At 38.0% G+C, this 27,669-nt stretch overlaps 1 protein-coding gene across 1 annotated transcript in view; it reads left to right on the top strand.

Moving 5' to 3' along the window:
- The window catches only part of syt7b (synaptotagmin VIIb), a 96,147-nt gene that overhangs the window by 47,312 nt on the left and 21,166 nt on the right, over positions 1–27,669 (top strand). The window contains exons 4-8 of the mRNA XM_077593878.1: positions 4,200–4,279; positions 4,569–4,703; positions 7,581–7,781; positions 13,775–14,122; positions 17,918–18,040. Of these exons, the coding sequence (XP_077450004.1) occupies positions 4,200–4,279; positions 4,569–4,703; positions 7,581–7,781; positions 13,775–14,122; positions 17,918–18,040 (887 nt within the window). The remainder of the gene's footprint in view (positions 1–4,199; positions 4,280–4,568; positions 4,704–7,580; positions 7,782–13,774; positions 14,123–17,917; positions 18,041–27,669) is intronic.

The raw sequence follows: 27,669 nt of genomic DNA, 5'->3' as shown, positions 1-27,669 counted from the left end.
CCAATTAGGTCTGTGTGGGTGTCATTGGGTACAGTTGGATATAAATGAAAATCCAATTAAACGCCATGCTTAGAAAGATTACCTCCTGTAGTAAAAGGTATTTCCCCACTTATTGTATTGGAGAAATATTTACTCTGAATCATCCAAAAGTTTTGGACTACATACTTTAAGTTATTCCTACATATTTCTTCAAACTCTTGTGAAACAATGCATGTAGTTTTTTCTGTCAAACAAATTAGAGTTACAGTTGTGGTCAAAAGTTTACATAGACTTGTGAAGAACATAATGTCATGGCTCTCTTGATTTTCCAGTTATTTCTACAACTCTGATTTTTCTCTGATAGAGTGATTGGAACAGATACTTCTTTGTCACAAAAAACATTCATGAAGTTTGCTTCTTTTATGACTTCATTATGGGTGAACAGAAAAAAGGGATCAAATCTGCTGGGTCAAAAATATACACGCAGCAGCGTTAATATTTGGTAGCATGTCCCTTGGCCATTTTCACTTCAATTAGGTGCTTTTGGTAGCCATCCACAAGCTTCTGGTAAGCTTCTGGTTGAATCTTTGACCGCACCTCTTGACAGAATTGGTGCAGTTCAGTTAAATTTAATGGCTTTCTGACATGGACTTGTATCTTAAGCATTGTCCACAAGTTCTCAATGGGGTTTAAGTCAGGACTTTGGGAAGGCCATTTGAAAACCTTAATTCTAGCCTGATCTAGCCATTCCATTACCACTTTTGATGTGTGTTTGGGGTCATTGTCCTGTTGGAACACCCAACTGCGGCCAAGACCCAATCTTCCGGCTGATGACTTTAGGTTATCTTGAAGAATTTGAAGGTAATCCTCCTTCTTCATTATCCCATTTACTCTCTGTAAAGCACCAGTTCCATTGGTAGCAACACAGTCCCACAGCAGAATACTACCACCACCGTGCTTGACGGTAGGCATGGTGTACTTAGGGTTAAAGGCCTCACCTTTTCTCCTCCAAACATATTGCTGGGCATTGTGGCCAAACAGCTCGATTTTTGTTTTGTCTGACCACAGAACTTTCCTCCAGAAGGTCTTATCTTTGTCCATGTGATCAGCAGCAAACTTCAGTCGAGCCTTAAGGTGCCACTTTTGGAGCAAGGGCTTCCTTCTTGCATGGCAGCCTCTCAGTCCATGGAGATGCATAACACACTTTACTGTGGACACTGACACCTGTGTTCCAGCAGCTTCTAATTCTTGGCAGATCTGCTTTTTGGTGATTCTCGGTTGAATCTACACCATCCTGACAATTCTTTCTCAGCAGTAGGTGATAGCTTGCATTTTCTTACTGATCGTGGCAGTGACAAAACAGTGCCATGCACTTTATACTTACAAACAATTGTTTGCGATGTTGCTCTTGGGACCTGCAGCTGCTTTGAAATGGCTCCAAGTGACTTTCCTGCCTTGTTCAAGTCAAGGATTCGCCCTTTCAGAGCCATGCTGAGCTCCTCTGACTTTCCCATTGTAGCGTTTGTGGGCGTTTGCATCCAATGAGCCCTATTTAAATGGCCTCAGAGAAGTCACCAGCTGTAGTCACTCATAATCACTCACAAGAAGTTAAGAGGCCATGCTATGAAGCTCATTTCACTGACACAACTTTCTAAGTCACCAAAATTGCTAATTTGTGTTGCTGTATGTATATTTTTGACCCAGCAGATTTGATCACTTTTTCTGTTAACCCATAATAAAGTCATAAAAGAACCAAACTTCATGAATGTTTTTTGTGACAAAGAAGAATCTGTTCCAATCACTCTATCAGAGAAAAATCATAGTTGTAGAAACTGGAAAGTCAAAAGAGCCATGACATTATGTTCTTCACAACACACGGTGTATGTAAACTTTTGACCACAACTGTACATGTCATGATAGGCGTTGAACTTTTCAATTTGAACATAATCATAATATAGTTTCCAATCTGTTTCATTATCTATTGCTTGCTATCTTTGACCTTGCTGCATTTACAAAAAAAACATATTACAGCATACGGTATATGTGAGTCAGCCACAGAAACACAATTCATCGCCAACCTCATAAATTGACCTAGTGCACAAATCCTGGCAACCGCAAACTAATGAAGGTGTACTTCCTTCAGGTGATATTCCATTCAAACTGTGAGGACATTATTTGTTGGTGTGTGTTGCTCTGTCAACAAAGGATATAATAGGTTTCCATACATTCCTTTTTGAAGATGTGGCAAAATTTTAATATCGCATTAAAATACTTTTTTCCAACTGATTGTTTACTGCCGGGTGGCCCAGCAGCTGAGTAGTAGTAAGCACGTCGGCTTCTCAGTTCTGGATTCGATGGTTCGATCACTATGTGGATATGCATGTTCTCCCCTGGCTTGCGTGGGGTTTCTCCAGGTACTCTGGTTTCCTCCCATATCCCAAAAAACATGGCAGGTTCGGCTAGTTGAACACTCAAAACTTGTGAGAATAAACAGAAAATGAATGAATGAATGTTTTCTACTGTTGTATCGGTTATGCTTGATGGACAGAATGTTGGGGTGGAAGTCCACAAATGTATGTTATGTGAATACACATCAAGTCAAGTCAAAATTTCTTCATAAGCCATATTTAAAATGACAGCAGTAGAACAAAATGCTGTACATTATTTATACAAAATTTAATCAAACAATAAAAAATCAAATGCATTATATCAACAACAATAAATACAAGGTCAAGGGAATAGATTTAAAGCACCAATATTTAAATATGCCTATAAATGTGCCTAAAAGTGAAACGCCAGATAAAAGAGATGACATTTCTAAGAGGTTTTAACTGCTTCGCGAGGAGGTATTTACTGAGATATAAAGATGGTTCGAGACTCTACAGGCAGCTGTTGTAAGCAAGTTTTGTTCTAAAAAGCCCAAAACCCCAAAACAAACAAACTTTAAATCCCAATAAATTCCATTGCCAGACCCATTTGAAGTTTATAAAATCACTTTTGCAAACTTTACTGTCAATGCTACGCTTGGTAGCATCACAAAAATAAAAAACGCAAACTGCAGTTTTACCAAGTGAATGTTGATTGTGTGTGTCTCATCATGGGCTAAATTTAGTTAGTTAGTTGGTTAGTTTTACTCTTAGGTTTTGTCTGATTTTTTAAAATAATATTTATGACGTGCAATTTGTAATCACCTCACCGTATTATTGCTTATGCAGGGTAACTTCTGGATTCTCTTTGTGATAATTCAAGTCATGGAAAATGATGGAAAACAGATATTTTAGCATACGGGATGACTATTTTTCAATATTCTACAGATGACATTTAGGTTAAGAAAACATTCCAATTCAATACCAGATCGATTCAGCGAGAAATGTGAGGTTGACGATTTACTTGCTTTAGCGAAATACATAGAATAAAATGACTTGCCAAATAGGATCAGAGTCTCACAAATTAAATTTGACATCTGCGCTTTAGAGCTTTAGTGCCATGACAGAAATCTATCGTTTGAAAAAGCCGTCAAAGTTGGTCTGCCTTGCTAAACTCTTTGTTCAAATTCTTTAGTATGTGTTGTAACAGCATACATCCACAGATGTTTTATATTATAGTTTGTTAAGGAGGAAATTTGTGCATGTTTTGAGCTATTCTTGGTATTTTCTTTTCCAAGGTAATGTGATTTCAGCTATCATTGTATCCTTGGTCCTTCTGTGCTTGATCCATATGGTTTCTTTATAGGCCATAGTAATGATGTCATGCTATTTCATTATCTGTAACGTCTATGGTTTTCCAGGCTATGGCCTGCCTTTATTTACTCTATTACATCCACTGTCGCCAAGATTTTTCTAGTTTGGAAGTTTTTTATTTCTGTGTACTGTGGAGTCATTTTTTTAATCCATGTCATTTTCCAATCCTTTGGGGATTTTTGTTTGTCTTGCCACTAGCACGTTATACATTTCCTTCACTTGTTGAATCATTTTTTAAATTCATTCCTATGTTTAAGACTTTTAAATTTAATCCAACTCCAAATAGAGAGAGATGAGTTTTTACTGGTGATAACTTTGTTTCAAACATGCATTGAAGAATTTTACTTATTAGTGTCATTATGTGACATGACCCTAAAAATGTTTTACCAAATACAATAACTACAACGATCTTTAAATAGTATAGTTAATGTAAATGTGTCAATCATCTCATGTGCCTCTTTCTACATTGTCTGTGCACAGGGGAAAAGGAATAAGCCCAGCCTGGAAGCTGCCAATTCTCCAGAGTCTGTGAGAGGACGAGGGGAAAATAAAGCTATCAAGTAGGTGACGGGAAATTTGTAGATGGGGGACACATGGAAATGATTTATGGGGCTGTGGTATCAAATTTAACAGCACTTGTGAAGCATACAAATATTGGTATTGCAAGTCTGATTTTAAAAAAAATGCATCAACAAATTGTATATTTCCCATTAAAATAAGATAAAATAAAAGTAAAAATTAGGGGTATTCACTCACCCGTTACCTTGCAAGCCTCTTTTTATATAATGCTCTCATAGTCCTAGCCATGGTTTTAATGTTGTGTAACTTTACCATGCTCTCTAATCGCAGTGAACTTGACAGAGACTTTTGGAATAACAATGACAGCAGCAATGTACAACAGAGGTGGAGTTCCTACCCACCAAAGGAGTTTCTCCTAAACATGTCTCCCTACGCTCCCTATGGAGACCCTCGCCTCACACCCAAGTGAGTCTCACTCAATACGTATGGCTGGATTGCGTGGCTGGAGAGAAAGTTCTAAATCCTACAGTGCCGGAACTCAAAGTACATATGATAGCCTTGGGATGGCAAATCGGACACAACTCCCAAAACACATACAGATTGGGCTGAAGGTCAACATCTATGCCAGCTAGCCATGCTGGCATAGATATTGATAAAAATAAAAAGCCTCATTTTAGATATTTCCATTTTAAATGTTGATGGTAATAATTTAAATATTTATTAATTTTAAATTCTTGCAAAAATACATTCTTTGGCACATGGAACACTTAGGCGGGTGCAGGATTTCTCATTTAAAAACTGAAATGGGCATCTTGACTCAGTAATACATTTTTAGTGAATGACAGCTCACGTCAACGTGCCTACAGTATAGATAGGATATAATAGCATCGTTTTTTAATGCCCTTGCAAGAGCTCATGGAAGGAAAAGAGTTGTGATATTTCTTTTCTGCCGCCAGAATAAATTCTCTGTTCTGCATATGTCATACATCACAACTATTCTCATATAGGGGGCAGATGTATTTACAAATATGACATCATATAATGCTACATAAAACTACAACCGCATCGTCCAGTGGGCAAAGACAGTAAAAATTGTTGTTGAATGTGATACTCCACAATTATTCAAGTTTAAAAGTTATGACAGAACCTCTCAAATAAGTACCATAAGACAGTAAGGCAGGCCAAAGTAAAAGATGTACCAAATCTTGTTGTTGGATGATCCAGCACAAATTAACCCATTGAAATGTGTCATGTAGTTTAAATAATTTTTTGGGTTCATGTCAATTGGTACTGACCACCAAATAAGCTTTACCTTGAATACACAGTGGTTCATGAAAAAAAAAAACTACACAATTGATATCCACAAAATAGAACAATAATACAATCGATAGACCCAAAACAGAACAGTACATCTCAACTTCATTCATAGTAATGCACACGCTGTATTTCACCGAGTCTCCCCTCATCCTCGGTAATCCTCATGTTTTCCATTCAAGCATGTCCAAAGTATCGCAGTATTTAGTGTGCACTGCTGGCCATGCAGCTCCGTATAGAGATGTGCTCTGCCTTCCCTCAATATTATTTAGAATTTTAGGACCACCCTCAGGTTGGTAGATATCACAATTGCATTTCTAAGGACATTTGAAGAGCACATTTTTCTCTGGTAAAAGAAACTAGGGTCGAAATTTTGGTGTTAAAATTCAAATAGCTGCCAGCGGTGATCAAGTCTAGAAATTGACTTGTACATAAAGGTGGTGATATTTGATTGGCCCATTCCCTACAGCTATGCATGCCTGAGACCCTCATAAACGAACTCCACCAACTGTTTGACTCTGCATTCTTTTTTCAATGGATACTTCAGTCAGTTTCTGAATGTATTATTATTATAATTTTTTGGGGTTTGTTCAACGTTTAAAATGTTACTGCATGCAGTGGTGTCTTCACTGGTTTGGTCACAGTTGTTTCTATAGCATCATAGCTCATCTCACCCTTCTCAGATTATCTGTCTTTGCTCATCACTTGTCAATATTCACACTGTCAACTTTCAGCACTGTTAGTGCTCAAAAGAAACTCAAACCTGTCTTTACCCTGTTTATGACAATAGACTTGACCTTTAATGCAAAACACAGTCAGATTTTGGCTTCCAATATAAAGCAATAAAGAAAAAAAGAAAGATCAACTAAATCTTAAATCTAATACCGCACATGCTTTTTAAGTTATATTTCAACAGTTTGAAGGGGTTGAAAATAAAATACCTCAACTATTAAATTTCAGAAGCATTAACAGTGTTCTCTGCTCTCCCACATAATATTATGACAAAAATGTAATATTTATGATGCAGCCCTAAAGAAAAGCATTAAGCAATATTTGCTATATTTTATTATAATGTTATCACACCAGTGAGTAGGTTCTTACATTCCTCAACATTGAAAACACTTTTAGTGGGTAGATATTATGCTACATTAATATCGGAAGCCCTGTGATTTAAATATGCAATCTAAATGTATAATCTGTTCAATATGGTAATAAGTTAATTTATCTGAGCACTTGATTGTGCAGCAGTGATTTTTATTTGTTTAATCAATCGTGTAATAATATTTGCAAAGTCCTGTGGCAATATAATACACAAACATGGTAGGCATAGTGTGGCTTCATGAAAATTATTTTCTAAACACTGTTTAGAAAGATTTATATTGGCATCTATGCTGTTGATTAAGGATGCAATTTGGCCTTAACTGTTTTTGTCTAATTGTTGCCATAAATGATGTTCTGGTTCAGTCTTGTGTAATGTCTATTTGTGGAAAGTGTCTAGGCTGATGTCCTGTCACCTTCAATTTGTTTGTTACTTTTGGTGGGAGTGCACTTGTCTTTTATGGAATTCGGATTTTTCAATTCATGCATATTCGTTGTTATCGTGAGTTTCGTGTTGACTGTCAATGACCTTGATTTGGTGTACTGAAATGCATCTGTTCTCTCAAAACTGAATGATGCCTCCCCTTTGTGCATGATACATAAGAAATTCTAATGTTTTTAGTTCCTCTATAAGTTGACTTTATTACTCTTCATGATTTAAAGATATGGCAAAAGTCAACCTTTTTTTTAGAATCTTTGTTTCTCCTCTTAACTGCCCATAAAAGAAAATATTTTGCTTTTCAAAGTGACTGTAGCAAATCAGCAAAACATTTTTTATTGCCTGTTGAGACTTTTGGCTATTGCATTTTGCCTTGATTAACTTCAGTCAGTGGCAATACTTAATTCTCCTCAACTCTCCCTTTATGCCGTACGTCCGTCTTTCGTCCTCCTGTCCTCTCTTGCTCCTTCCCTCGTGTTTGTCCGTCTCAGCGGGGCTGTGGATAAGAGTGGGCAGGGCGGAGCTGGACCCTCACCAGGGGCCAGCGACAGCGGGGTCGCTGGCTGCTCTGGAGCTGGGGCAGGGCCCAGTCGCAGTGACAGCATTCGAAGCATGCTGACTGGGGGAAGCAGGGCTGGGCGGTGGCAGACGGTCCAGAGCCACATGCACGCAGGAGGCCTGCGGTTTAGCAAGTAAGTCCTGCATGGTGACGCTGGCAGGGCATGCTCATTGAAGGTTAGGGAAAATGTTGACAATAAAGAGAACTTTCCATTCTTATGAAACCTTTCCACATTGTAGAAGTCATTTGTTCAAATATACTTGTGCGTTTGTTGGTTTGGGTCTTGAACTGTCTTTAGTGTTTTCACTGTGTGTTTTATAGCTCACTTCAGAGACTTAATCGAAATGTCCTTCACTAGAAATCAATTAGCCGATGTTGCTACTATTTTTTTTCTTGTGTATATTACTTTTCTATTTTAGATATAGTTGGGGCAACATGTGCAGTCTTAATTGGTATTTTAAACACACTTGTAGCATACAGTGGTACCTCCACTTACAAATTTGACAGCCGTCAAAAGTGACTTGTTGTTGTTTACACCGCCAATGCAGTAATCCAGCGGAGTGTGGGGAGGTTTTCAAGCAGAACGCAACGCCACCGCAACAATTTCCAAATAAAATAACAGATACAGCAACTGTATCTGCACTTTGGAGGATTTTGTAACTTGTTGTTTTCGTATATTCAAGATGCTATCGAAGGGGTTTGTAACCTGAAAATGTCATATGTAGACGTACGTATTCATAAATAGAGGTACCGCTGTATAATCATTTTCCCACATTTGCCACTTTTTATTATGTTACAGCCTCATTCTAATTTTAGGAGCCATCATGGCACTGTGAAAAGAATTAGGCCATTTTGTGTGGGGTGCTGGAGCCTCTGCCAGGTAGCTATGCACAGCAAGGGCAGTAGTATACCCTTAATTGGTTGCCAATGAATTGCAGGGCGCAAGGAGACAAACAACTACTCATGCTCACACTCACACCTAGGGGCAATTTGGAGCATTCAACCAGCCTACCATGCATGTTTAGTGGATGTGGCAGGAAACTGGAGTACCCAGAGACAAACCCACACAGGTCCAGGGAGAACATGGAAACTCCACACAGGAAGGTCGGACCCCGGACCTCATTAGGGATTGAACCCTCAATCTCAGAACTGTGAGGCAAGCTTGCTAACAACTTTCATTTGCCCGGCGGAAGTCAGCTGTGTTGAAATGTGTGGCACTAATGATTGAAGAGCTGGTGGTTAAAGCCATCGTGAATGTTACACATACTAAAGTATGTACACCCAGCCAACCTGTTACTCTGCAGGCTGTAATTTAGTTCAGGCTGTGTCATTTTCATGGCTATCATAAAAAAAAAAACAATACTTTGTCTCCTCTTTTTTCTATTTCTAATTGAGCTGCTCGAGGGGAAAAAGTTTAATTAGGTCATTTATAAAAATGTAACACTTCTTCACCAAGGTAAAACCAATTTGATTTAATTTCTGTGTTCATAGAGGGATAGCTACAAGTGTATTCTTTGCTTGTTTTGTCTCATAATCACAATGTTTTGACAAATGCATGATTAAATTATGATTTTATGATATAGACAAACTGAGAAGTCAATTAAGAAATCATACTCAGACTCATAACCCATGGCCCTTTATTGCTGATATTTTTTAGTTTGACTCTAATAAACTCTAATTTCCTTGGTGTTTTCACCTCATCACATGGTCGTATATAGTAAATTGGGTTACCATTATTACAATGTCTAATGATTTTGCAAATAATGGCTCCATCTTTAGCATTGTGCACATAGTTCATGGCTCGCACCTTACAAAAAGAATCAAACGTTAAATATGGCTGCACACAAGAGCCCATAACATCTCTTCATGATGACTCCCAGTAAACCACACAATTTGCTATTTTTCTGTAAATCCTAACTAACAACCATTCGAGGATAACCTCATTTATTCTCACTCCTTGAATCACCATAAGATGTTCTTTAGTAATAAAAGCATTGATTTTCTGTAGTTTTAATTATTTTGTAAGACAGTTGCGGCCCGGCGGATGAGTGGTTAGCGTGTTGCCTTCATAACTCTGGGGTCCTGGGTTCAAACCCAGGTCGGTCCAGCGGTGTGGAGTTAGCATGTTATCTCTGGGCCTGTGTGGATTTCCTCCCGGTACTCTGGTTTCCAAGGACATGCATGGTAGGCTGATTGGACACTCTAAATAGCCCCTAGGTACGGGACTGGCCCAGAATCACCTGGGTTAGGCTCCAGCCCCCCCTGCGACCCTAATGAGGATAAAGCGGTTCAGAAAATGAATGAGTAAATAGTTGTTAGCACAATATAGCTTCACATCATGCCTTTCACTTTTCTCTTTGCCTCTGTGTTGTTATATTTCTTTACCATCTGGTTTTTACCCTTGTTACTATCCTTTCATTAGATAATAATCAATAACGACATATTTTTTGCAATATTTCAGTAAACTGTTCCCATGTGACGGCTGTTTCTTGGATGTTTGCATTGATGCTACTATTAGGAGAGATTAATGTCAACTTAATATTTTTTTGTCCTACCTAGAACTCATGCAATGGGGCTTCCCCATCTGTGTCCTGATTGACATGCGGTATTCCAAAATTATATTATTTGAATTAGCCTTAAAATGTTCAACATACACATACAACATTGAATGGTAAAAAAAAAACACAGTGGTCACAGAAAAAAATTACTTTTGAATATTGGTTCAACAGATATCATGGTATGTTTAACTTCATTGCAATCAAACATTATGTTTTTTGTACCTTTCAGTGATACTTCTGCACCTTTCAGCAGATACTGTATGTTGACCTATTCTTTATTAGCAATGTGGTCGTGTTACTTGAGGTTAAAAACGTAATTTAATGAGAATTTGGTACTTAATCTCTTCAGATAGATTTTCAAGATATTTTAAATACAATTGTATAGCACTATTCAGTGTAAAAATACGTTTACGGACTCACTTTTCTGTTTAACTGCGTCAACTGATTCATTCTTGTGATTAAGGACAATATGCCCAAATACCTTCTTCTGGATCACAGGTCTCAGCACTTTCCATAATCGTTCAATACTATTTAGGTCAGGGCTTACAGAAGGATACTTCAGTACAGTCTAGGGTTTTGCTCCTGTCCGTTCTTATGTGCTATTACCGGTTTTGGATCATTATCCTTTTGCAAAACCTTTTACTGGGACCAAGTTGTCTGTCTTTGGACAGCATAATTTTCACTAAAATAGCTTGGTATTGTCTTTAAAATTCATTGCTCAAGTCCCCACTTTCGGCTGCCAGCCTGCTTTGTACAAAGCCCTCTAGCCCTGAGGTCTTCAAGCCAGTTCTGAAGAACCCCTCTGGGTCCTCGTTTTTGTTCCAACCGATCCAGCACAAACTGATTAGCCAATTCGCTTTCTCTGAAAAGTGTAAGAAGAACAGCCAAGATACAGTGCTGAATCTTTAAATCTGCGGTTTAGAATGACACATATCATCCGAGGAGCCTGAGAAGTACATTTGTACCTACACTATTAAAAAAAAACATAAATAAGCATAAAATTGGAATTACATATTACTTCATAATCCCTTCATTTTGTAGGCCATTACTGTTTCCAAAACAATGAGGGGAAATATATTTGGTAATCCATTGCATCGCCAAAGATAGTAAGGGATAGAGCACAGGTGTCCAAACCGGTCCAGAAGGGCCGCAATGGGTGCAGGTTTTCATTCCAACTGAACAAGAGGATAAATGTTACCAATTTGCTGTCTTAAAAGTGTAATCAGTTGATTGTCCACAATTGCTTCAGAAGAAACTTCAAAAGTTAATAATAATAATAATAATAATAATAATAATCGGACATAGGCCCTGTCGTCATTATCACAACACAAAAAGCCTACTTGTCTAAACTGTGTACTGGATCAGTTGGAACAAAAATCTTCACCCACTGCGGCCCTTTGTGGAATAGTTTGGACTGGGTGAGCGTTTTCTTAGGATTGGTCCATAGTACATGAACATAACACCATCATAACTGAACAATATCACCAATCATTTTGACAAAAATGATATCAAATTGATCGAACTTAGTCAGAATTGCAACCCAATGTCAGCATTATGTACAGTTGCCAGGAGAGATGTAAAGGAAGCGTTAGAGCAAGCGTGTCAGACTCGGGTTGGTTCACGGGCCGCTTTAACGTCAACTTGATTTCACGTGGGCCGGACTATTTTAGATATAATATTTAGATTTTTTTTTGATAAATGGATTAAAAGAACTGGATTAAAAGCCCTGAATATTCCGTTTTTTATAGATCTAAAACATTGTTTATTTTAGCTTTTTTTTAATATATTTTTAGATTTACAAAATGATTTTTTAACTAAAACACAGAAAAAAATGATTTAAAAAATTACAATTATTGATTTGAAAGGGGGGAAATCAGCAAATTTAATATACATCTATACTCTTCATTTTAATTTGATCCTAAAACAGAAAGGCGACACTCATGATTTACTTTCCCGGGCCACACAAAATGATGCGGCGGGCCAGATTTGGCCCCCGGGCCGCCACTTTGACACATGTGCGTTAGAGGAAAACAATGTAGACATGATAGGAGAAAAATGCTGTAAAGGGACATTTGGTGCATAAAATAAAGAGTAATTTGATTAAATTATTTTAAAGGAACACCACCTGGAGGTGTAGAGGTTCACTCGCCTGACTTCAGTGCAGGTAGGGCGGGAATCCAATCTCTGTTTGTGAGCCTACGGCTGACTGCCGACCAGTCTAGGGTGTAGTCTGCCTTTCACCCGAAGTCAGCTGGGATAGGCTCCAGCAATCCCCGCAATCCTTACGAGGATGTGCGGTTTGGAAGATGAATGAATGAATGAATTAATATTTTAAGGGAAACAAAAGAATTAAGTTTCGCAATGAAAATGTACTGCATTGGAAAAATGTCATCCTTTTGAGGCCTGAAGATCTTTTGCTATGTATTTTGTCATAATTCAAATGCTAATTAACATGTACATTTTCTCATACAGTACAACTGTTCTCATCATTCTTATTTTTTTTATTTCAATACTGTTGTTTATGGAAAGAAAGGACTCGCGTGTCAAACAAAACCGAATGTGTTTTGTATAGCTGAAATATTTTTACCAACAATGTTATTTCACTTTCTTAACTATCATTCACTTTGATGATTTGAAAATGATGCAAGGCTTTCCCTTAGTCCAATCAGACATTAATTGGGCATAATTGGAGTCCATCAAAATGCTGGCGTCTAGCCCAGCAATGCAATAGTATAAAAGTATAATATGTGGAGCAGACATCTAAGCATGAATACAAATCATAAAAGATTTATTAAGATGTTTTTTTTTAATAAATACTTAAACGCTTTTTCTTTTTGGGATCTTTGCTTTCTAGTTTTCTTATATATAGTTCAATCTGAGTTAGTGAGTTATAAATTTGAGCTGTGAATTCCTACACAGCATCAAGACAGGGTTGTTTATGCCTCTTCACAAGTACAAGCTTAAAGGCAGCAGATTGTGACAAGGGTGGATAAAAATGTAGGTATTATGACACAATTATAGTTGTAATCACATTGATATTGTCTGGACTTAAAGGTGGTGACTGAAAATGGAAAAGATGTGAAGAGCTTGAAGAAAAAAATGAATAAAAAAGGAAGAAAGGTAGGGAGCTCATCAGAAAAAAAAACTGTAGAATGGAAGGAGTGAAAATATTAACAGAGCTGCAGGGCAAAAAAATAGGTCAACTCTCATTAAACAAAGATTAAACACCTGAAAGCTGTAGATGTAAATTGAACAGTATTTAAGAGACGTTTTTTTCCCCAGCTCTATTCTAGGATTTCGCATAGTTGTGTGCATAATGCAGTATTTAAATAGTTATGCATGAACAATCGAATTCGATTTCAATAAGACCTCAATCAAACACACCATGCTCAACAAAAGAGAAGAAAAAAGTTAAGAATATTATAGGAGGGGCTGCCTGCTTTATTTGTTTCTTCTCTCCTTTTTCCTGTTTTTTTTGGTTTTGTTTTGTTTTCAATGTCTGATTTTCATTTTCTTGAATGTTGTTCTAACTTTCTTGCATAAATCTTGTCTCTCTGTTTCTGTTTAGTTTCGGGGACGCTTCCCTCTCAACTACCTCCACACTGGAGCACATACCATCGTCAGCAGTAGCGCGTCCCCGACCCCTGGTCCGACAGCAAAGCCTCCAACAGCCCCTCACCCACCGGCCCCCTCCAGGTCCAAATGACCCCCCTGTCACCTCACAAAGCCTTGGCCAACTCCACACGGGCCCAGGTGCTGGAGGCCACCGTGGGGGACCTCGGGGGGTCCGAGGGAATACGGCCGGAGCCTCTCGATACAGAGGGGCGGGGACGGGCCGCTCCAGGTCAAATCCAGGCAGCTGGGACCACATGATGGAGCAGATCCGCAACAGAGGATTGGACGTCAAATCGTTTTTGTAAGTCCTGTTCAACTACAGGTTGCCAAAATTAGGAAATATAATTGCATTGTGTGCGCACTGTAAAGGTTTTCAAGCAGACTGAACACTGAATCCTTTGTTTTCCTTACACTGATAGATTACAAGTGATATACTTTACAAGGCAGCATCACGTAAATGCCCCTTTCTCCATTAGCCATGAATAGAAACACACACAAACATGGCCATGGCTCTGTGCTCGTGTACATCCTGTGTGACTTCTATTACCCGTGTCTCTAGGCCACTGACCTCTCTGTCTATATGAATCATTGTTCAAATAATACTGCCCTCATAAGTATATGTATATGTTTATATATATATATATATATATATATATATATATATATATATATATATATATATATATATATATATATATATATATATATATATATATATATATATATATATATATATAGTGTCAGGGAAATGATTTCCAGGCTCTCCAATTGGAACGCAGGCGTCAGTCCTGGTCTTCTGTACAAATCATTCATTCAGTCATTCATCTTCCATACCGCCCATCCTCGAAAGGGTTGCGGGGGTTGCTGGAGCATAACCCAGCTGTCTTTGGGTGAAAGGCAGACTACACCCTAGACTGGTCGCCAGTCAGTTGTAGGGCACACAGAGAGACAAACGACCATCCGCACTACCAATCATACCGCGAACAGCGGGAATCGAGCCCGCGCCTGCCGCACCGAAGTCAGGCGAGTGAAACTCTACATCTGTACAAATCCATTCCCCTTATTGATAACCCCATGCTGTTACTGTTTAGAACTTCGCAGTGGGCCGCTGGCTCTTAAGCCGTAATGTATTTTCTTGCTGTCAATATTTCACTTGCAAAATGCCTCTTGCTAAGCAAGGAGTCAGAATGGTGTAAATATACTGCTGTAATGACAAGTAACCATAGCACAACCAATGAAAAATATGCTGAGTCTTTTCTCTTGTTTGTTTTCATATTCTTTAAGTCCAGCACTATGAAATAGGATTAGTTTGTGACGGTGAGGAATAAAGAAAGACCCAGATGCAGGGAAACATGCAGGGAGGCCATAGCCAAAACAAATGCAGGGGATCCAAAAATACAAAAGTAAACCAAAAGCTAGAGTATCAAACAAACTTGCGAACAAAGCCACATTAAGGCTTGAACAGGATGAGAACGCATCAAGAAATGAACAACACAGACTGCTTAATTACAGACATGGGGAATGAGACGATGAGGAACAGGTGGGTGACAAGAGAGGAAGCCGATTGGGAGATGCACAAGAACAGATGAAACCAATAGGTCAGGGGTGGCCAACTCCGGTCCTTGAGAGCCGCAATCCGGGCTTTTTTCCAGATCTCCCTCCACCAACACACCTGAATCAAATAATCGGGGCCAGTAACAAGCTTCTGGAGAGCTTGCTGATAAGTTGATCTCGAGGACTAGAGTTGGCCACCCCTGCAATAGGTGATCACAAGGACAAGACACACTTTGGCACAAATGAGAAAAAAAACAACACGAACCATGAGAAATGTGTCACTGTTGCATTATTGATGAGGAACAAAGGTTAAGCCCTTTTTGGTTCTTAGGCAAGCAGTGTTGATGAATGTGAGTAACATACCATATTTATTCGCATATAAGCCACCCTGCGTAAAAGCCGCACCCTTAAAATTGTCTTAAAATCATTGAATTTTACAATTTCTCGCATATAAGCCGCCCTCGGATTCCCAATTTTCACTTCCATATTCAGGGTTTTAATAGGGAGTACAAATTTGTTTCTTTGAAGGGAAAATATTTAAAAAAGTCACTGCATGTGGTATTTCTGAGATACTGTATAAATCAAAAGCACATTATTAGGGTCAATGTCATAAAGAATTAATTCATCCGGTAATAGTTGTTTTCATACTGTAAAACAGAAAATAACCAACAAATAGTAAATGTTACCTTGCTGATATCTACTGGTGAAAAAGATTACAGCAAGTCTTGTGTGCATAGAAGCCATACCCTTGATTCAGTTATATATATATATATATATATATATATATATATATATATATATATATATATATTTGTTATAAATACGGCTTATATGCGAGAAAATACGGTAGGTCAAGAGCAAAGAAAAGCTATGCAGTTGTTTGGTCTTTGTTCAGTTAATAAATGTTTATCTCCTTTAGCCCACATTTCTAGGTATGCTTTAAACGTTGTCCCCTTGTGCGAATTAGTTTAACAACCCTACCTTTGACATTCTTTCAATTTCAGGGTCCTTTTGGCGTTTTTCCATTTTCAACAGCAGTGAGCAATTTCACACTGAATATATATTCATACAGCTGGCCTACTGGTTTTTTTAGCAGTCTAAAATTAAGCACAGCATTCATCCACTGAAACGGTTTGTTTTTCTTTCCAAAAACTAAATTGTTTTGGGGTGATATAATTGGCAAGGCAAGGTAACATTTTTTTTTTATAGCCCCGAGTGTGTCCATCGACAACCAAAGGCTGATCTCAAAGCAAACATTGGTCCATCATGTATTTGTGAAAACTAAAAATTAGTCGATCATCTTTCCTTGCATTGGATTTGCATTTTGATTGATATACAAGAGACTTACACACGTTTATTGGTGACCAACCTGCCCTGTCATTTTGCATTCATTCATCTTCCACACCTCGTAAGGGTTGCGTTGGTTTCTGGAGCCTATCCCACCTGATTTCGGATGAACGGATGACTAGACCCTAGACTTGTCGCCAATCAGCCATAGGTCGCACGGAGACAGACGACCATTCGCACTCACAATCATACTGCTACCAGTGTGAATTGAGCCTGCGCCTGCCCGGACCGATGTCAGGCGAGTAACTACTACACCAAAAGGCAGCCTCCATATTGCATTCAATTGACAAATAGTCAGTGCTCATTTTGGTACAAGTCATAACACATGCTCAGTCAACCTTGTGCGCCACTGCAAAAAAAAGTTCTGCCATAGTGACGGCACCGCAAAATAGCAGGGAAAAGAGTAAACAAGTTTGCATTTCCTCAAAGAATGGTACAATTATGTTTTTTTTTCCTCCCACAATGTAGGATTGGGCACTTTGAGACTTTTTTTCTTCTCATTGAAGAGGACAAAAAAGTGACGGCATGCAAGTCGGGAAAACCACGCTTGTCCGAACAACGTCCATTCCTTTTTAAATATTTTAAGACAAATTTTAAATTGTAATTCAGTTCCCATTTGATGTGGACCGGTGGCAAGATAATATTTCAAGTTAGAGATATTTTTAAAATTGAAGCTACATACAAACATGGAAGTTTTATTTTTTCATCTGAATGACCAAGGATATTCATGACTGATGTGTACTAACGGCATTCAAATAAATTCAGCCTATCCCAGCTAACCACGGGCACCAGGCGGGGGACACCCGGAATTAGCACAATGAAATGGAAAAACCCCATATGCTCACAATAACTTCACCACCAAGTGGGAATCGAACCCAGACTGCCCGCATCGAAGTTAAGCGAAAGAACCCCTACACCATCGGATCCCATGGTTTATGATAAATTTGCTTTTATTTATAAATTATGTCAACTTTATGATCGCAATATTATATTATCATTCGCGTAGTACACATGCCGCTTATATTCTGAGCAAACATTTTTATGCAGCTTTTTTCAATCCTTCTCACTCCAGAGCACAGAGAGCTAATGAACTTTAATGAACAAAATTGCCTCACATCATTCTGTTTCTGTCGCTATCTTTCTTTCCCCTAAAATTATGTTTGTAAATGTTGGTTTTTGTGACGTCTGTGTCCAGTGAGGGGAAGATGGTTGTTTTGTCTCTAGCAATTGGACTGGCCGAACAAGATGACTTCGCTAATCTCCCCGACCTACAGGAAGCTCCTGCAAACATAGAGAATGAAACGACACCAGAGAAGAGGTAAATGGAACCTCATTAGAAAGCTATTCGCTGGGCCTAACGAGTTGCTGAGGTGGTTGTGCGTCATAAAAGACGGAATGGGGTCGTGCCATAATTGATATTCATTCGGTTCAAAGAGCGACACTTGAGAGAAAACTACCTAAGGTAACTTTTCATGTCGTCATACGAAACCCAGAATGCATTTTTTACACTGTTCCATTAAGTTGGTTTTTGACTCAGTCAGTATTTGACTGGTGTCAATATTCCCACTTTTTATTTTCTATTTATCACGCGTCTCAAATAACCTTTTGATGGAGTAACTACACGCACTTTCCTGTGAGAGTACACAAACATACAAAACAAACATCTTTGATGTACAATTCCATCAGAAATTCACTTAGTGTTAAATCGGAGTGTTTCTTTGGCAACATGTTGAGACAGATTTATTGTACATTTGGCGAGCTAGTGGAAAGGCAGTTTAAAGTTTTTCTCACCACTATTTGTATTGAACTCTCTGGATTATTTTGATAGAATTTACATGAGCAAAGATGCTAAAGGGGTCATTCATTTTCCGAACCACTTATCCTCACAAGGGTCACTGGGGGTGCCGGATCCAGGGGGTTTACTGCCTGATGCTCATAGTTGGCTGGGATAGCCTCCAGCACCCCCATGACCCATGTGAGGATAAGCGGTACGGAAAATAAATGAATGAGTTGTCTCTGATCACTGACTGCATTATATGGCCAATTTAGTGGTTTGATAGAAACAAAGATGACAGACAGCCGTTGGCTAAGTTACCAAATAACACACCAGGATCCACGTGACCCTTGTGAGGATAAGTGGTGTGCAAAATTAGAAGGATGTGTACGATCAGGTGACTTTTTTCTGGTCTACCCCTCTTTCAAAACCAATCTACTTCATACTTGATAAAATTCCTGCTGCAACCAAACAGCTCAAAGTTGGAAAAATGTAATTACAGTGGTGTGAAAAAGTTTGGCCAACCCTGATATTTTTTTATTTGATAAATCATTGGTCCCCCAACCTTGACAAGAATAAGCAGTGTTGCAAATCAAGAACGATTGAATGAATAAATCATTGGTTGTATGAATCAAGTAAATTTCAATGAAATAAATCACATAGCTGACAAACGGTACTATTTGAAAAGTGGAAAAAAGTTTGTAGAGGTTAAGGAAAATGTGGAAGAATTCTTTAAAGCAATGAAGCCACAGGCATAGATTTGGACAGACTTAACACACAGTAACATGTAGTTGTTGAAACACGTATTTTGTTTTATAAGTTCATTGACCCTTGACCTACATACACAGCCGAAGTCTATCATAAAGCGTTTTTAGCTTTAAAGACTGGCGTCAGGGGAATCACCGCAAAGATTCTTTAACATTCTGGTTTAGATTTGGATACAAAAAGGTGGCACAGAGATTTCAGTTGTCAGTTTTTACTATGAGGAACATAGTGAGGACCACATGACAGTTCTAGTTAAGACCAAACAAAAATCTCAGATAAGAAGAGATGAACGATGGTGAGAGTAGTCAAATATTCCACAGACCAGTACCAAAGACCAGTGGCGGGCCGTCAGGGCCTTCAAAGCCTTCTCTGTTGGCCTAAGAAATATCTGAATCATATATTATATTTTGTCCATCAATACTTATTAAATAATTCCAAATTGTCTGTTAGCTTCCTTTACCCCTGGTTTCACTACTTCCAGATGTGTGTTTTCATATTGAAGCATTTAACCAAACACATTTCAACCATTATTTGTTGCCAGGGTCAGAAATCTGCCTCCAGGCCTTCACAATCAGTTCTGCAGGCTCTGCTGCATTAACCAAGCGTCAATAAGACTGTTGCTTTAACCAATCAGATTTCGAGTTGGCAACACCACAATGCCTTGTCGCAGGCGTAGGGATACGTCATTGCCTTCTCGCAGCCGTAGGGATACATCATCGCTTTCACCAACTATGATTGGCTAGTGATTAGCCAGAGCTACCAGAGCTGTCTTTTTCCCGGGGAAATGATACTCCGGGCCCGGTTCTGATGTCTAAAAAGCTCCAGTATTTGTATTGAATCGATAAATGCTGTTTTCGGCTGGATTTTACCCCATTTTCGGGCAATGTTTGCCGGTACGCCATTGAGTTAATCGCTGTCTTTTTTCCCGGGAAAATCACCCCCCTGGCCCGGTTGTAATGTCTGAAAAGCTCCAGTATTTGTATTTAATCATTAAATGCTGCTAGGAAGTGGATTTTACGCCATTTTGTACATTGATTTACTGATTATTTTTTATGTGTTGCAGCTGTAGCTGCAGTAGAGGTTTTATAGCCATAAAATAGTTTTTGAGGGTTGGATTGATTCGTTGAAGGTGCTACGAGAAAATGCACAGACCGCCACTGCCAAAGACATAAAGTAAGACAAGTGGCAGCAGTTGGTGTCAGCCTGAATCTTATTGAAAAACTGTTCCGTAATTTAAAGTGAGTCCTTGTTCGGAAACCATGAAGCCTGAATACATTGGAGATAAATAATGATCTAAAATGGCCTTGAGGCAGAATCCAGACCAATCAGTGTAAGCTATTGAAAGCGTTGAGAGGCTAGTATTTCTGCAAAAGGAAGTTGTAATTAATTATTGATGTAATTTTCTTTTCCTTGGACATCTTGTAAATACCTAGGTAAATCTCCAAAGTTTAGACAGAAATATTTCCTAATTTTAAAAAAGAAGCAAACACAGTTACTAAAACTTTTTGAAGGGAAACGATGATTTTATTCTCCCAGCCAATATTATTATACTGTGTATTACTGTGGATTAATCGGTGATGGGTTTGACAAGTAGAGCCATCATTTGATCAGCAGCCAAATAAATATTTTTGAAGGTTCCTCCGAGGAAAACGGCCACAATTAGATCTTTCGAGAAAAAAATTGTGAAATAGTACTTCAATGTCTGGTTACCAAATTTATACACTTTGCTTCTTTTGTTGAACAAATTATGGCATTCGTGCCATAACTCCAATTGACTTTTCTCGACTTCTCAAATATTGAAGTTTGTCTGCTGCATGAGGTAATTAACTAAAAACTCTGATACATACAACCAATGATTTGTAAAAGAAAACCTTAAAACATATTTAGTTACTTTCAAGCTTCACATATACAATCCAGGTGTACTTTTTATTCTTATAGAAAAGGCTTTAGTGTGTGTCTTACTGTGTTTGACTGAACCTAAATCCACAAAAGACCTGTCCAGAATTGGGCACAATCAGACACATGCAGATAACTGTGAAGGGAGCTCCGATGCAGTTTGACTTATTATCGGCACAGGAGGTCATTGCTGCATGGTGAATCTTAATGAGCTTAGAGCGTCATCACACAAAGAGCATGATAGGAAATAAATATAAATATATTTCAAAGAGCGCTCTGGCTCTGGAAAACCTCGAAGCGCTATTTGGTATTTGTAAAAGAAGTAAAATGTGTCACTGAAATCGTTAAGGACATTTCAAACAAACTGTTTGACTTGATTTTGTGCTTGAAATGACTATATTTATTGCTGGCCGAATTCTTTTCTATGGCTTTAGTACCTTCTGTTCATTTTCTCAAAGGTTTTTGTCAATAATACGTGCTCAAATCATATCTCAAGATGCACTTCTATCACCATCAGCACAATGTTTACATTCACATTGCTCCATAATGTTGTTATTGCAGCAGGAATAAATGTGCTCTGCTCACAATAACAAACATGGTCAATGAGAAATGTTCTTTTCACTTTATGACAATATTGGCAGTATACAGTGCATAGCAACGCTCCAATAGGAAAAACACAGTCAGGGAAACTGTCAAAAAAGTGCATAAGTCCATGTGAAATTTTCTTGTCATGTAGTGTGGGTAAGGCGATCAATCAGATGTGATTAGAGTGGAACAATAAAGTGGACAGAGCATTGTTGCAGCCTTTTTAGCGCTTGCCTACCCACAGATGCAACCCGCCCTATTTACGCACGGTACACGGTCGATTGGTCGCCGGTCTTTTGGTCGCCGATCTTTTGGTCGCCCGGAAGGTTATTGATAATTACCATTTAAATCGTTGCTCAAATTCGCTAAATACAAACTGCGAATTATTATTTAGTCATACTTAATGCCCTATTAATTATTAGGCTAAAGAAAAGCTCCAAATTTCCCGGACTTTTATTGTTTTTTGTTGGAGAACTTGTTAAGACCCTGACTGACGTAGCTTCTTAAAGGGACAACGCATGTACATACAAACTATTATACACTCACACGTCCGCTCAGTGAAACTGCTCAGGGCCATTGTTGGCTTTTATTGATGCGTAGACCGTGTTGTTTTACCTTGTTTTGTCGCCGGTCTTTTGGTCGTCAGTCTTTTGGTCGCCCCAACCGCGACAACAGGCGACCAAAAGACCGCGACCAAAAGACCGCGACCAAAAGACCGGCGACCAAAAGACGGCGACCAAAAGACCGGCGACCAAAAGACGGCGACCAAAAGACCGGCAACCAATCGACCGCACACGTTTACGCACACACATACACTGTAATTGCCCAAGTCATTTGTTTAAAAAAAATGATTAAAATTGTTAAGAAATGAAGATAAATGAAAAAAATCACCAAAAATGGTTTGAATTGTTGTGTTTCCTGAAAATCTAAAACAATTATGTGAGTATATATATTATTATAAGTCATGAGTTCAACCCTCTAGAGAACCTCTGGAAAATTCCTGGCAAGAAAAATATGGCTAAGAAAGCCAAAACAGCCATTGAGCTGTAGGGGAGAGCCAAAGAAATGAGGACCCAAATCATACCAGATCAGTATGACAGACTCATTCTGACTTAGGGCTTGCAGATGTGCTGAGGTTATTCAGAGAAGCGGCCTGTAGACATTTTATTAATTGCTGGCTATTGTACCACTTCAGAAGAATTTGTTGTAATCTTTTTCCATTACACAGTCATTGTCATTCTCTAATTTTGATAACTGTCTGTCTTTTCTGCCAAATTTGGTAGTTACAGCCTGGCATGGTATAGACATGACAAAAATTGATCAACTGCTTATATATATATATATATATATATATATATATATATATATATATATATATATATATATATATATATATATATATATATATATATATAATAAACACACCTGCTACTAAATAAAATAATGTTAACATTGCTGGTTGATACACCTTGCGGTATACTATACTTAGTATAGTATACCGCAAGGTGTATCAACTGCAATTTGAGGACATGGTCTATGATTGGCTCCGTATGGATCTGAATCATTTCCTGTCTCTGGGGTCACAATTCTATAGTATAGTATACTATAGAATTGTGACCCCAGAGACACAATTCGTATGGATCTGAATCATTTCCTGTCTCTGGGGTCACAATTCTATAGTATAGTATACTATAGAATTGTGACCCCAGAGACAGGAAATGATTCAGATCCATACGGAGCCAATCATAGACCATGTCCTCAAATCCCATTAAAAAAAGAGGCTGTAAATGTTGGGTTGTTGGCCTCTGTAGAAATCACTCTTCTTGTATCACCTGAGTTGTAACTGTGTATTATCAATCAGGGAACAGGTTGTTTGTGAGCAAATCCAACTCTCTGAGCTAGCAATGATTGTGGATCAAGCCTCGTAAAAACAGTTGAGGCTTGCAAGTGGCCTGAGAGTAGAGATGATTGTTAAGCCAAAAGTAAGGTAAGTCCGCACAAAAAAAGAAAGTAGAAGAGTTAAGGCAACTTTAAAAACAAAATAACACTAACTATTTTTGGGGCAACTCAACCATTTGCTTACTTTTAGCTATTAGTAGGGGTAAATTTAAGAAAATCAAAAGATCAAATAGATGTAGGACTGGGTGATGGCCATTAGTACTTTTATTTTCATTCATTAATTCATCCATTTTCTGAACTGCATATCCTCACAAGGGTCATGGGAGATACTATCCCAGCTAACTGGGGGCACCAGGCAGCCGACACCCTGAACCGGTGGGCAGCCAATTGCAGGGCACAGAGGAGACGGACAACCATACGTACTCGCATTCATACCTGGGAGCAATTTAGAGTGTTCAATCAGCCTACCAAGCATGTTTTGGGGATGTGGGAGGAAACTGTAGTACCTGGACAAAACCCATGCAAGCCCAGGAACAACATGAAACAGAGAGGACCAACCTGGAATCGAACGCTAAACCCCAGTCCTGTGAGTCCAACGCGCCAACCACTTGCCGCCTACTTTCATTTTAGTAGCTTAATTGGTTTGAAATTTGTAAACACCATTTCGACACGAGTGCAGATGGATATAAAACCTGAACATATTGAGAAGGGCAGTTACTGATTTGTTCACTTCGTGGAGAGCGCTGAGTTGGCTGATATGAGAGCATAGGGCCCATCCATCATGGGGTATGGAAGAGTTATTGTTCTTTGTAGTCTCCGCGGAGGAGAAGATGATTACCTTGAACTATGGTCTATACGTATGTTAAAGGGACATCCAGGAATCCTCTTTCTTCTTGTCCATCATCTTTAACATCAGTATCCCATTTTGCACTTTGCACTTGTACTTCATGTTGAAACAAGGACACAAATGATGTTTTTTACTTTCTTATTCACAGACAATATTTCACATTAAATAATGTTTCACAATTTTTAAAGGCAAGTAGGTAAATTATATTATTTCAGTGATTACTTGGGATTGTTTAATATAGGTATATTTATTGTATTTCAGGGAGATACCAAAATAATTCTCACCTCATTGCTTACTGTGTCTCTTTTCTGTATCTGACTTGTGTGACTGTCCAAAATGCTGTGACCGGACGTTTCGTCGAAAGACGTTTGGTCGACCGGACGTTTGGTAGAACGGACGTTTGGTAGAACGGACGTTTGGTAGAACGGACGTTTGGTCGCCGGGTTTGCTTGCTGTCAAATTATGACAGAGTTTACTGTTGATATTTTGATATTAAATGTTTAGATATTAAACTCACTCTCTCTGTCTCTCTCCTGATTATCATTTTAAGAGCTGGTTTCAACAGTAACAACCCGGCGACCAAATGTCCTTTCTACCAAACGTCCGTTCTACCAAATGTCCGGTCGACCAAACGTCCGGTCGACCAAACGTCCGGTCAACTAAACATCCGGGGACCAAACGTCCGGGGACTAAACGTCCGGAGACCAAACGTCTTTCGACAAACCGTCCGAGTACCCCAAAATGCGCATAATAGGTTGAATGTTCTCACCTGCTCGCAGGCGCCAGTTTTTCTCACTAATCCTTCAACAAGATAAGGGATCAAGAAAATCATTGAATTCATTATTTAAGATTGCCAAACAGTAACCTCGATCTTAGATGAAGACTCGTTAACTTTTCTTAGACATCTTTATTCAAAATACTTTTAATCTTCAGTAACATTAGGACATCACAAACCTTGTATTAAAGTCTTACTATCACATTAGGGGGTCCTTCCCTGAGTTCTGATGTATTGGACTTCACTAAACCACAACACATCCTTCATTTCTTTGTAAAATAAAACAAAAAGCAAAAAACACAATATTCGCTGCGCCTTCATCCATTTAGTTTCATTGCATTTTGAATCTATCTGGATGAACATGTTCTCAGAATGAAGTTCTTCTCGACGTACGTCTTTATAATTACTCACTCTCTCTCACTCATTTTCTTAACCGCTTATCCTCTCGAGGGTTGCGGGGGGTTCTTGAGCCTATTTCAGCTGATTTCGGACACCAGGCGGTGGACCCCCTGAATTAGTGGCCAGCCAATCGCATGTAGTTTAAATTACTTAAAATGTTCTATTCTGACTGGTCGCAGAATAAAAATGAGTCTTGTTTGCTGTGTTATATATATATATATATATATATATATATATATATATATATATATATATATATATATATATATATATATGTATATATATATATATATATATATATATATATATATATATATATATATATATATATATATGTATATATATATATATATATATATATATATATATATATATGTATATATATCATTCAGTCATATGGGCTCTCCCCGAATCCTCTCACATGTATTAGTGTGTTAAAACTTAGAATAGTGGGACTTTGAAACCAATCTATTTTTATTTATCAGCCTAATTGGATTCGTTAATAAATCCAGTGCTATTTGAATACTTAAGTGCTAGAAGACAAAAATATATAACTTGTGTTATAAGTCCCATTTAGAGTAGATTGTGCACTTTTCCCTTTTTGTGGTTTTTGTCAGCTATATGTCATTCAGTATTATTTCTTCAGTTTTATTTTACATGCCTTCCTTTTGGTGTTTGTGATGGGAGACTCTCACAGACCATCTCAACTGTCAATGAGAATGACTGTCACTTTTGTCAGAATAATGAATCTGCCCTATTGCTGCACATCTTCAAAGGAATATGATATTCCTCTGTAGACAGTTTCATCAAATGAATACATATAGTGTGTGTAAGCAAAAACATGTTTGCCTGGGTATTTTTCAACATTGCAACCACTTTTAACACACAAACATTATACCACTCTTAGTTCGGCTACAGCTCTTTATTTATATATACCATCATATCTTGAGATACGAGCTTAATGCGTTCCCAAGACCGAGCTCGTCTGTCGATTTACTCATATCTCAAATCAACCTTTCCCATAGAAATGAATTAAATACATATTAATTCGTTCCCAACCACTGAAAAAAAAAAATATATATATATATATATATATATATATATATATAGGCTGCTTAGAATCTCAGTATATACATATATACCTACATATACCTATATATATCATAACATTTCTTGAACATCTCATTCCTCACAACAGACAAATATTACAAAAAGTAATACTACACAAGCAATTACTTGTTTTCATGGAAAATGGTGTAGCGCTGATGGATTTAACCATTTGAGCCTTCGTTGGCATAAAAAACTCAGCCAAAAATCAGACAAATAAAATGGCCAGTAGGAACTGTGGCAGGCTGTTTTATTTACATTGTTATTGTATTTTGATAGTCCCTTTATTCGACCATTTCTGTTCGAGAGCAGAAAATTTAAAGCAGTTGTGTTTATCAGAGCAACATTATCAAAATCATATCAATATTGATTAGTCTGGAGGTTGGTGCCTGACTCCAGACTTTGATTGCACAAGAAAAAATAAAATAAAATTTACAAAAAAGGTCTCTTGAACGGCATGTCCAATAAAATATAAAAACTGTGCATACTACCTTTGTGTGGTATTAATTGTAGTTTTAGATGACCAATGTATGAATCATATCCAAACCTGTTTGTAATTTTTACTCCTGCTTCATACCTTGTCCTAAATTTCATTTTGTTTTATTTATGAATCGGTGTGAACAGTCAAAGGGAAGCTATTATTTTTTAGACAGGACAGCATGGGATGAAATGTAAGCACAGCATTTTAATACTTAGTGAAGACAGTTTTCGTAGGGCTTGGTTAGAGGCTTTTCTATGGGCTTTGTGTTATTTTGAATGCATTCCTCTCTGCAAACATCCTTGGCTTTGACTGACCTCCTTTATATATATATATATTTATTTATGCATTTATTTATTGCAGCAACACGCTTATTTATTTATTAACTCATTTATTATCTATTTATTTATGTCTATAATGTA

Source organism: Stigmatopora argus, chromosome 2 (genome assembly GCF_051989625.1).
Source record: "Stigmatopora argus isolate UIUO_Sarg chromosome 2, RoL_Sarg_1.0, whole genome shotgun sequence".
Taxonomy (NCBI): Eukaryota; Metazoa; Chordata; class Actinopteri; order Syngnathiformes; family Syngnathidae; genus Stigmatopora; species Stigmatopora argus.
The sequence above is the reverse complement of the archived record's forward strand: the minus strand, read 5'-3'. Positions and strand labels throughout refer to the sequence as shown.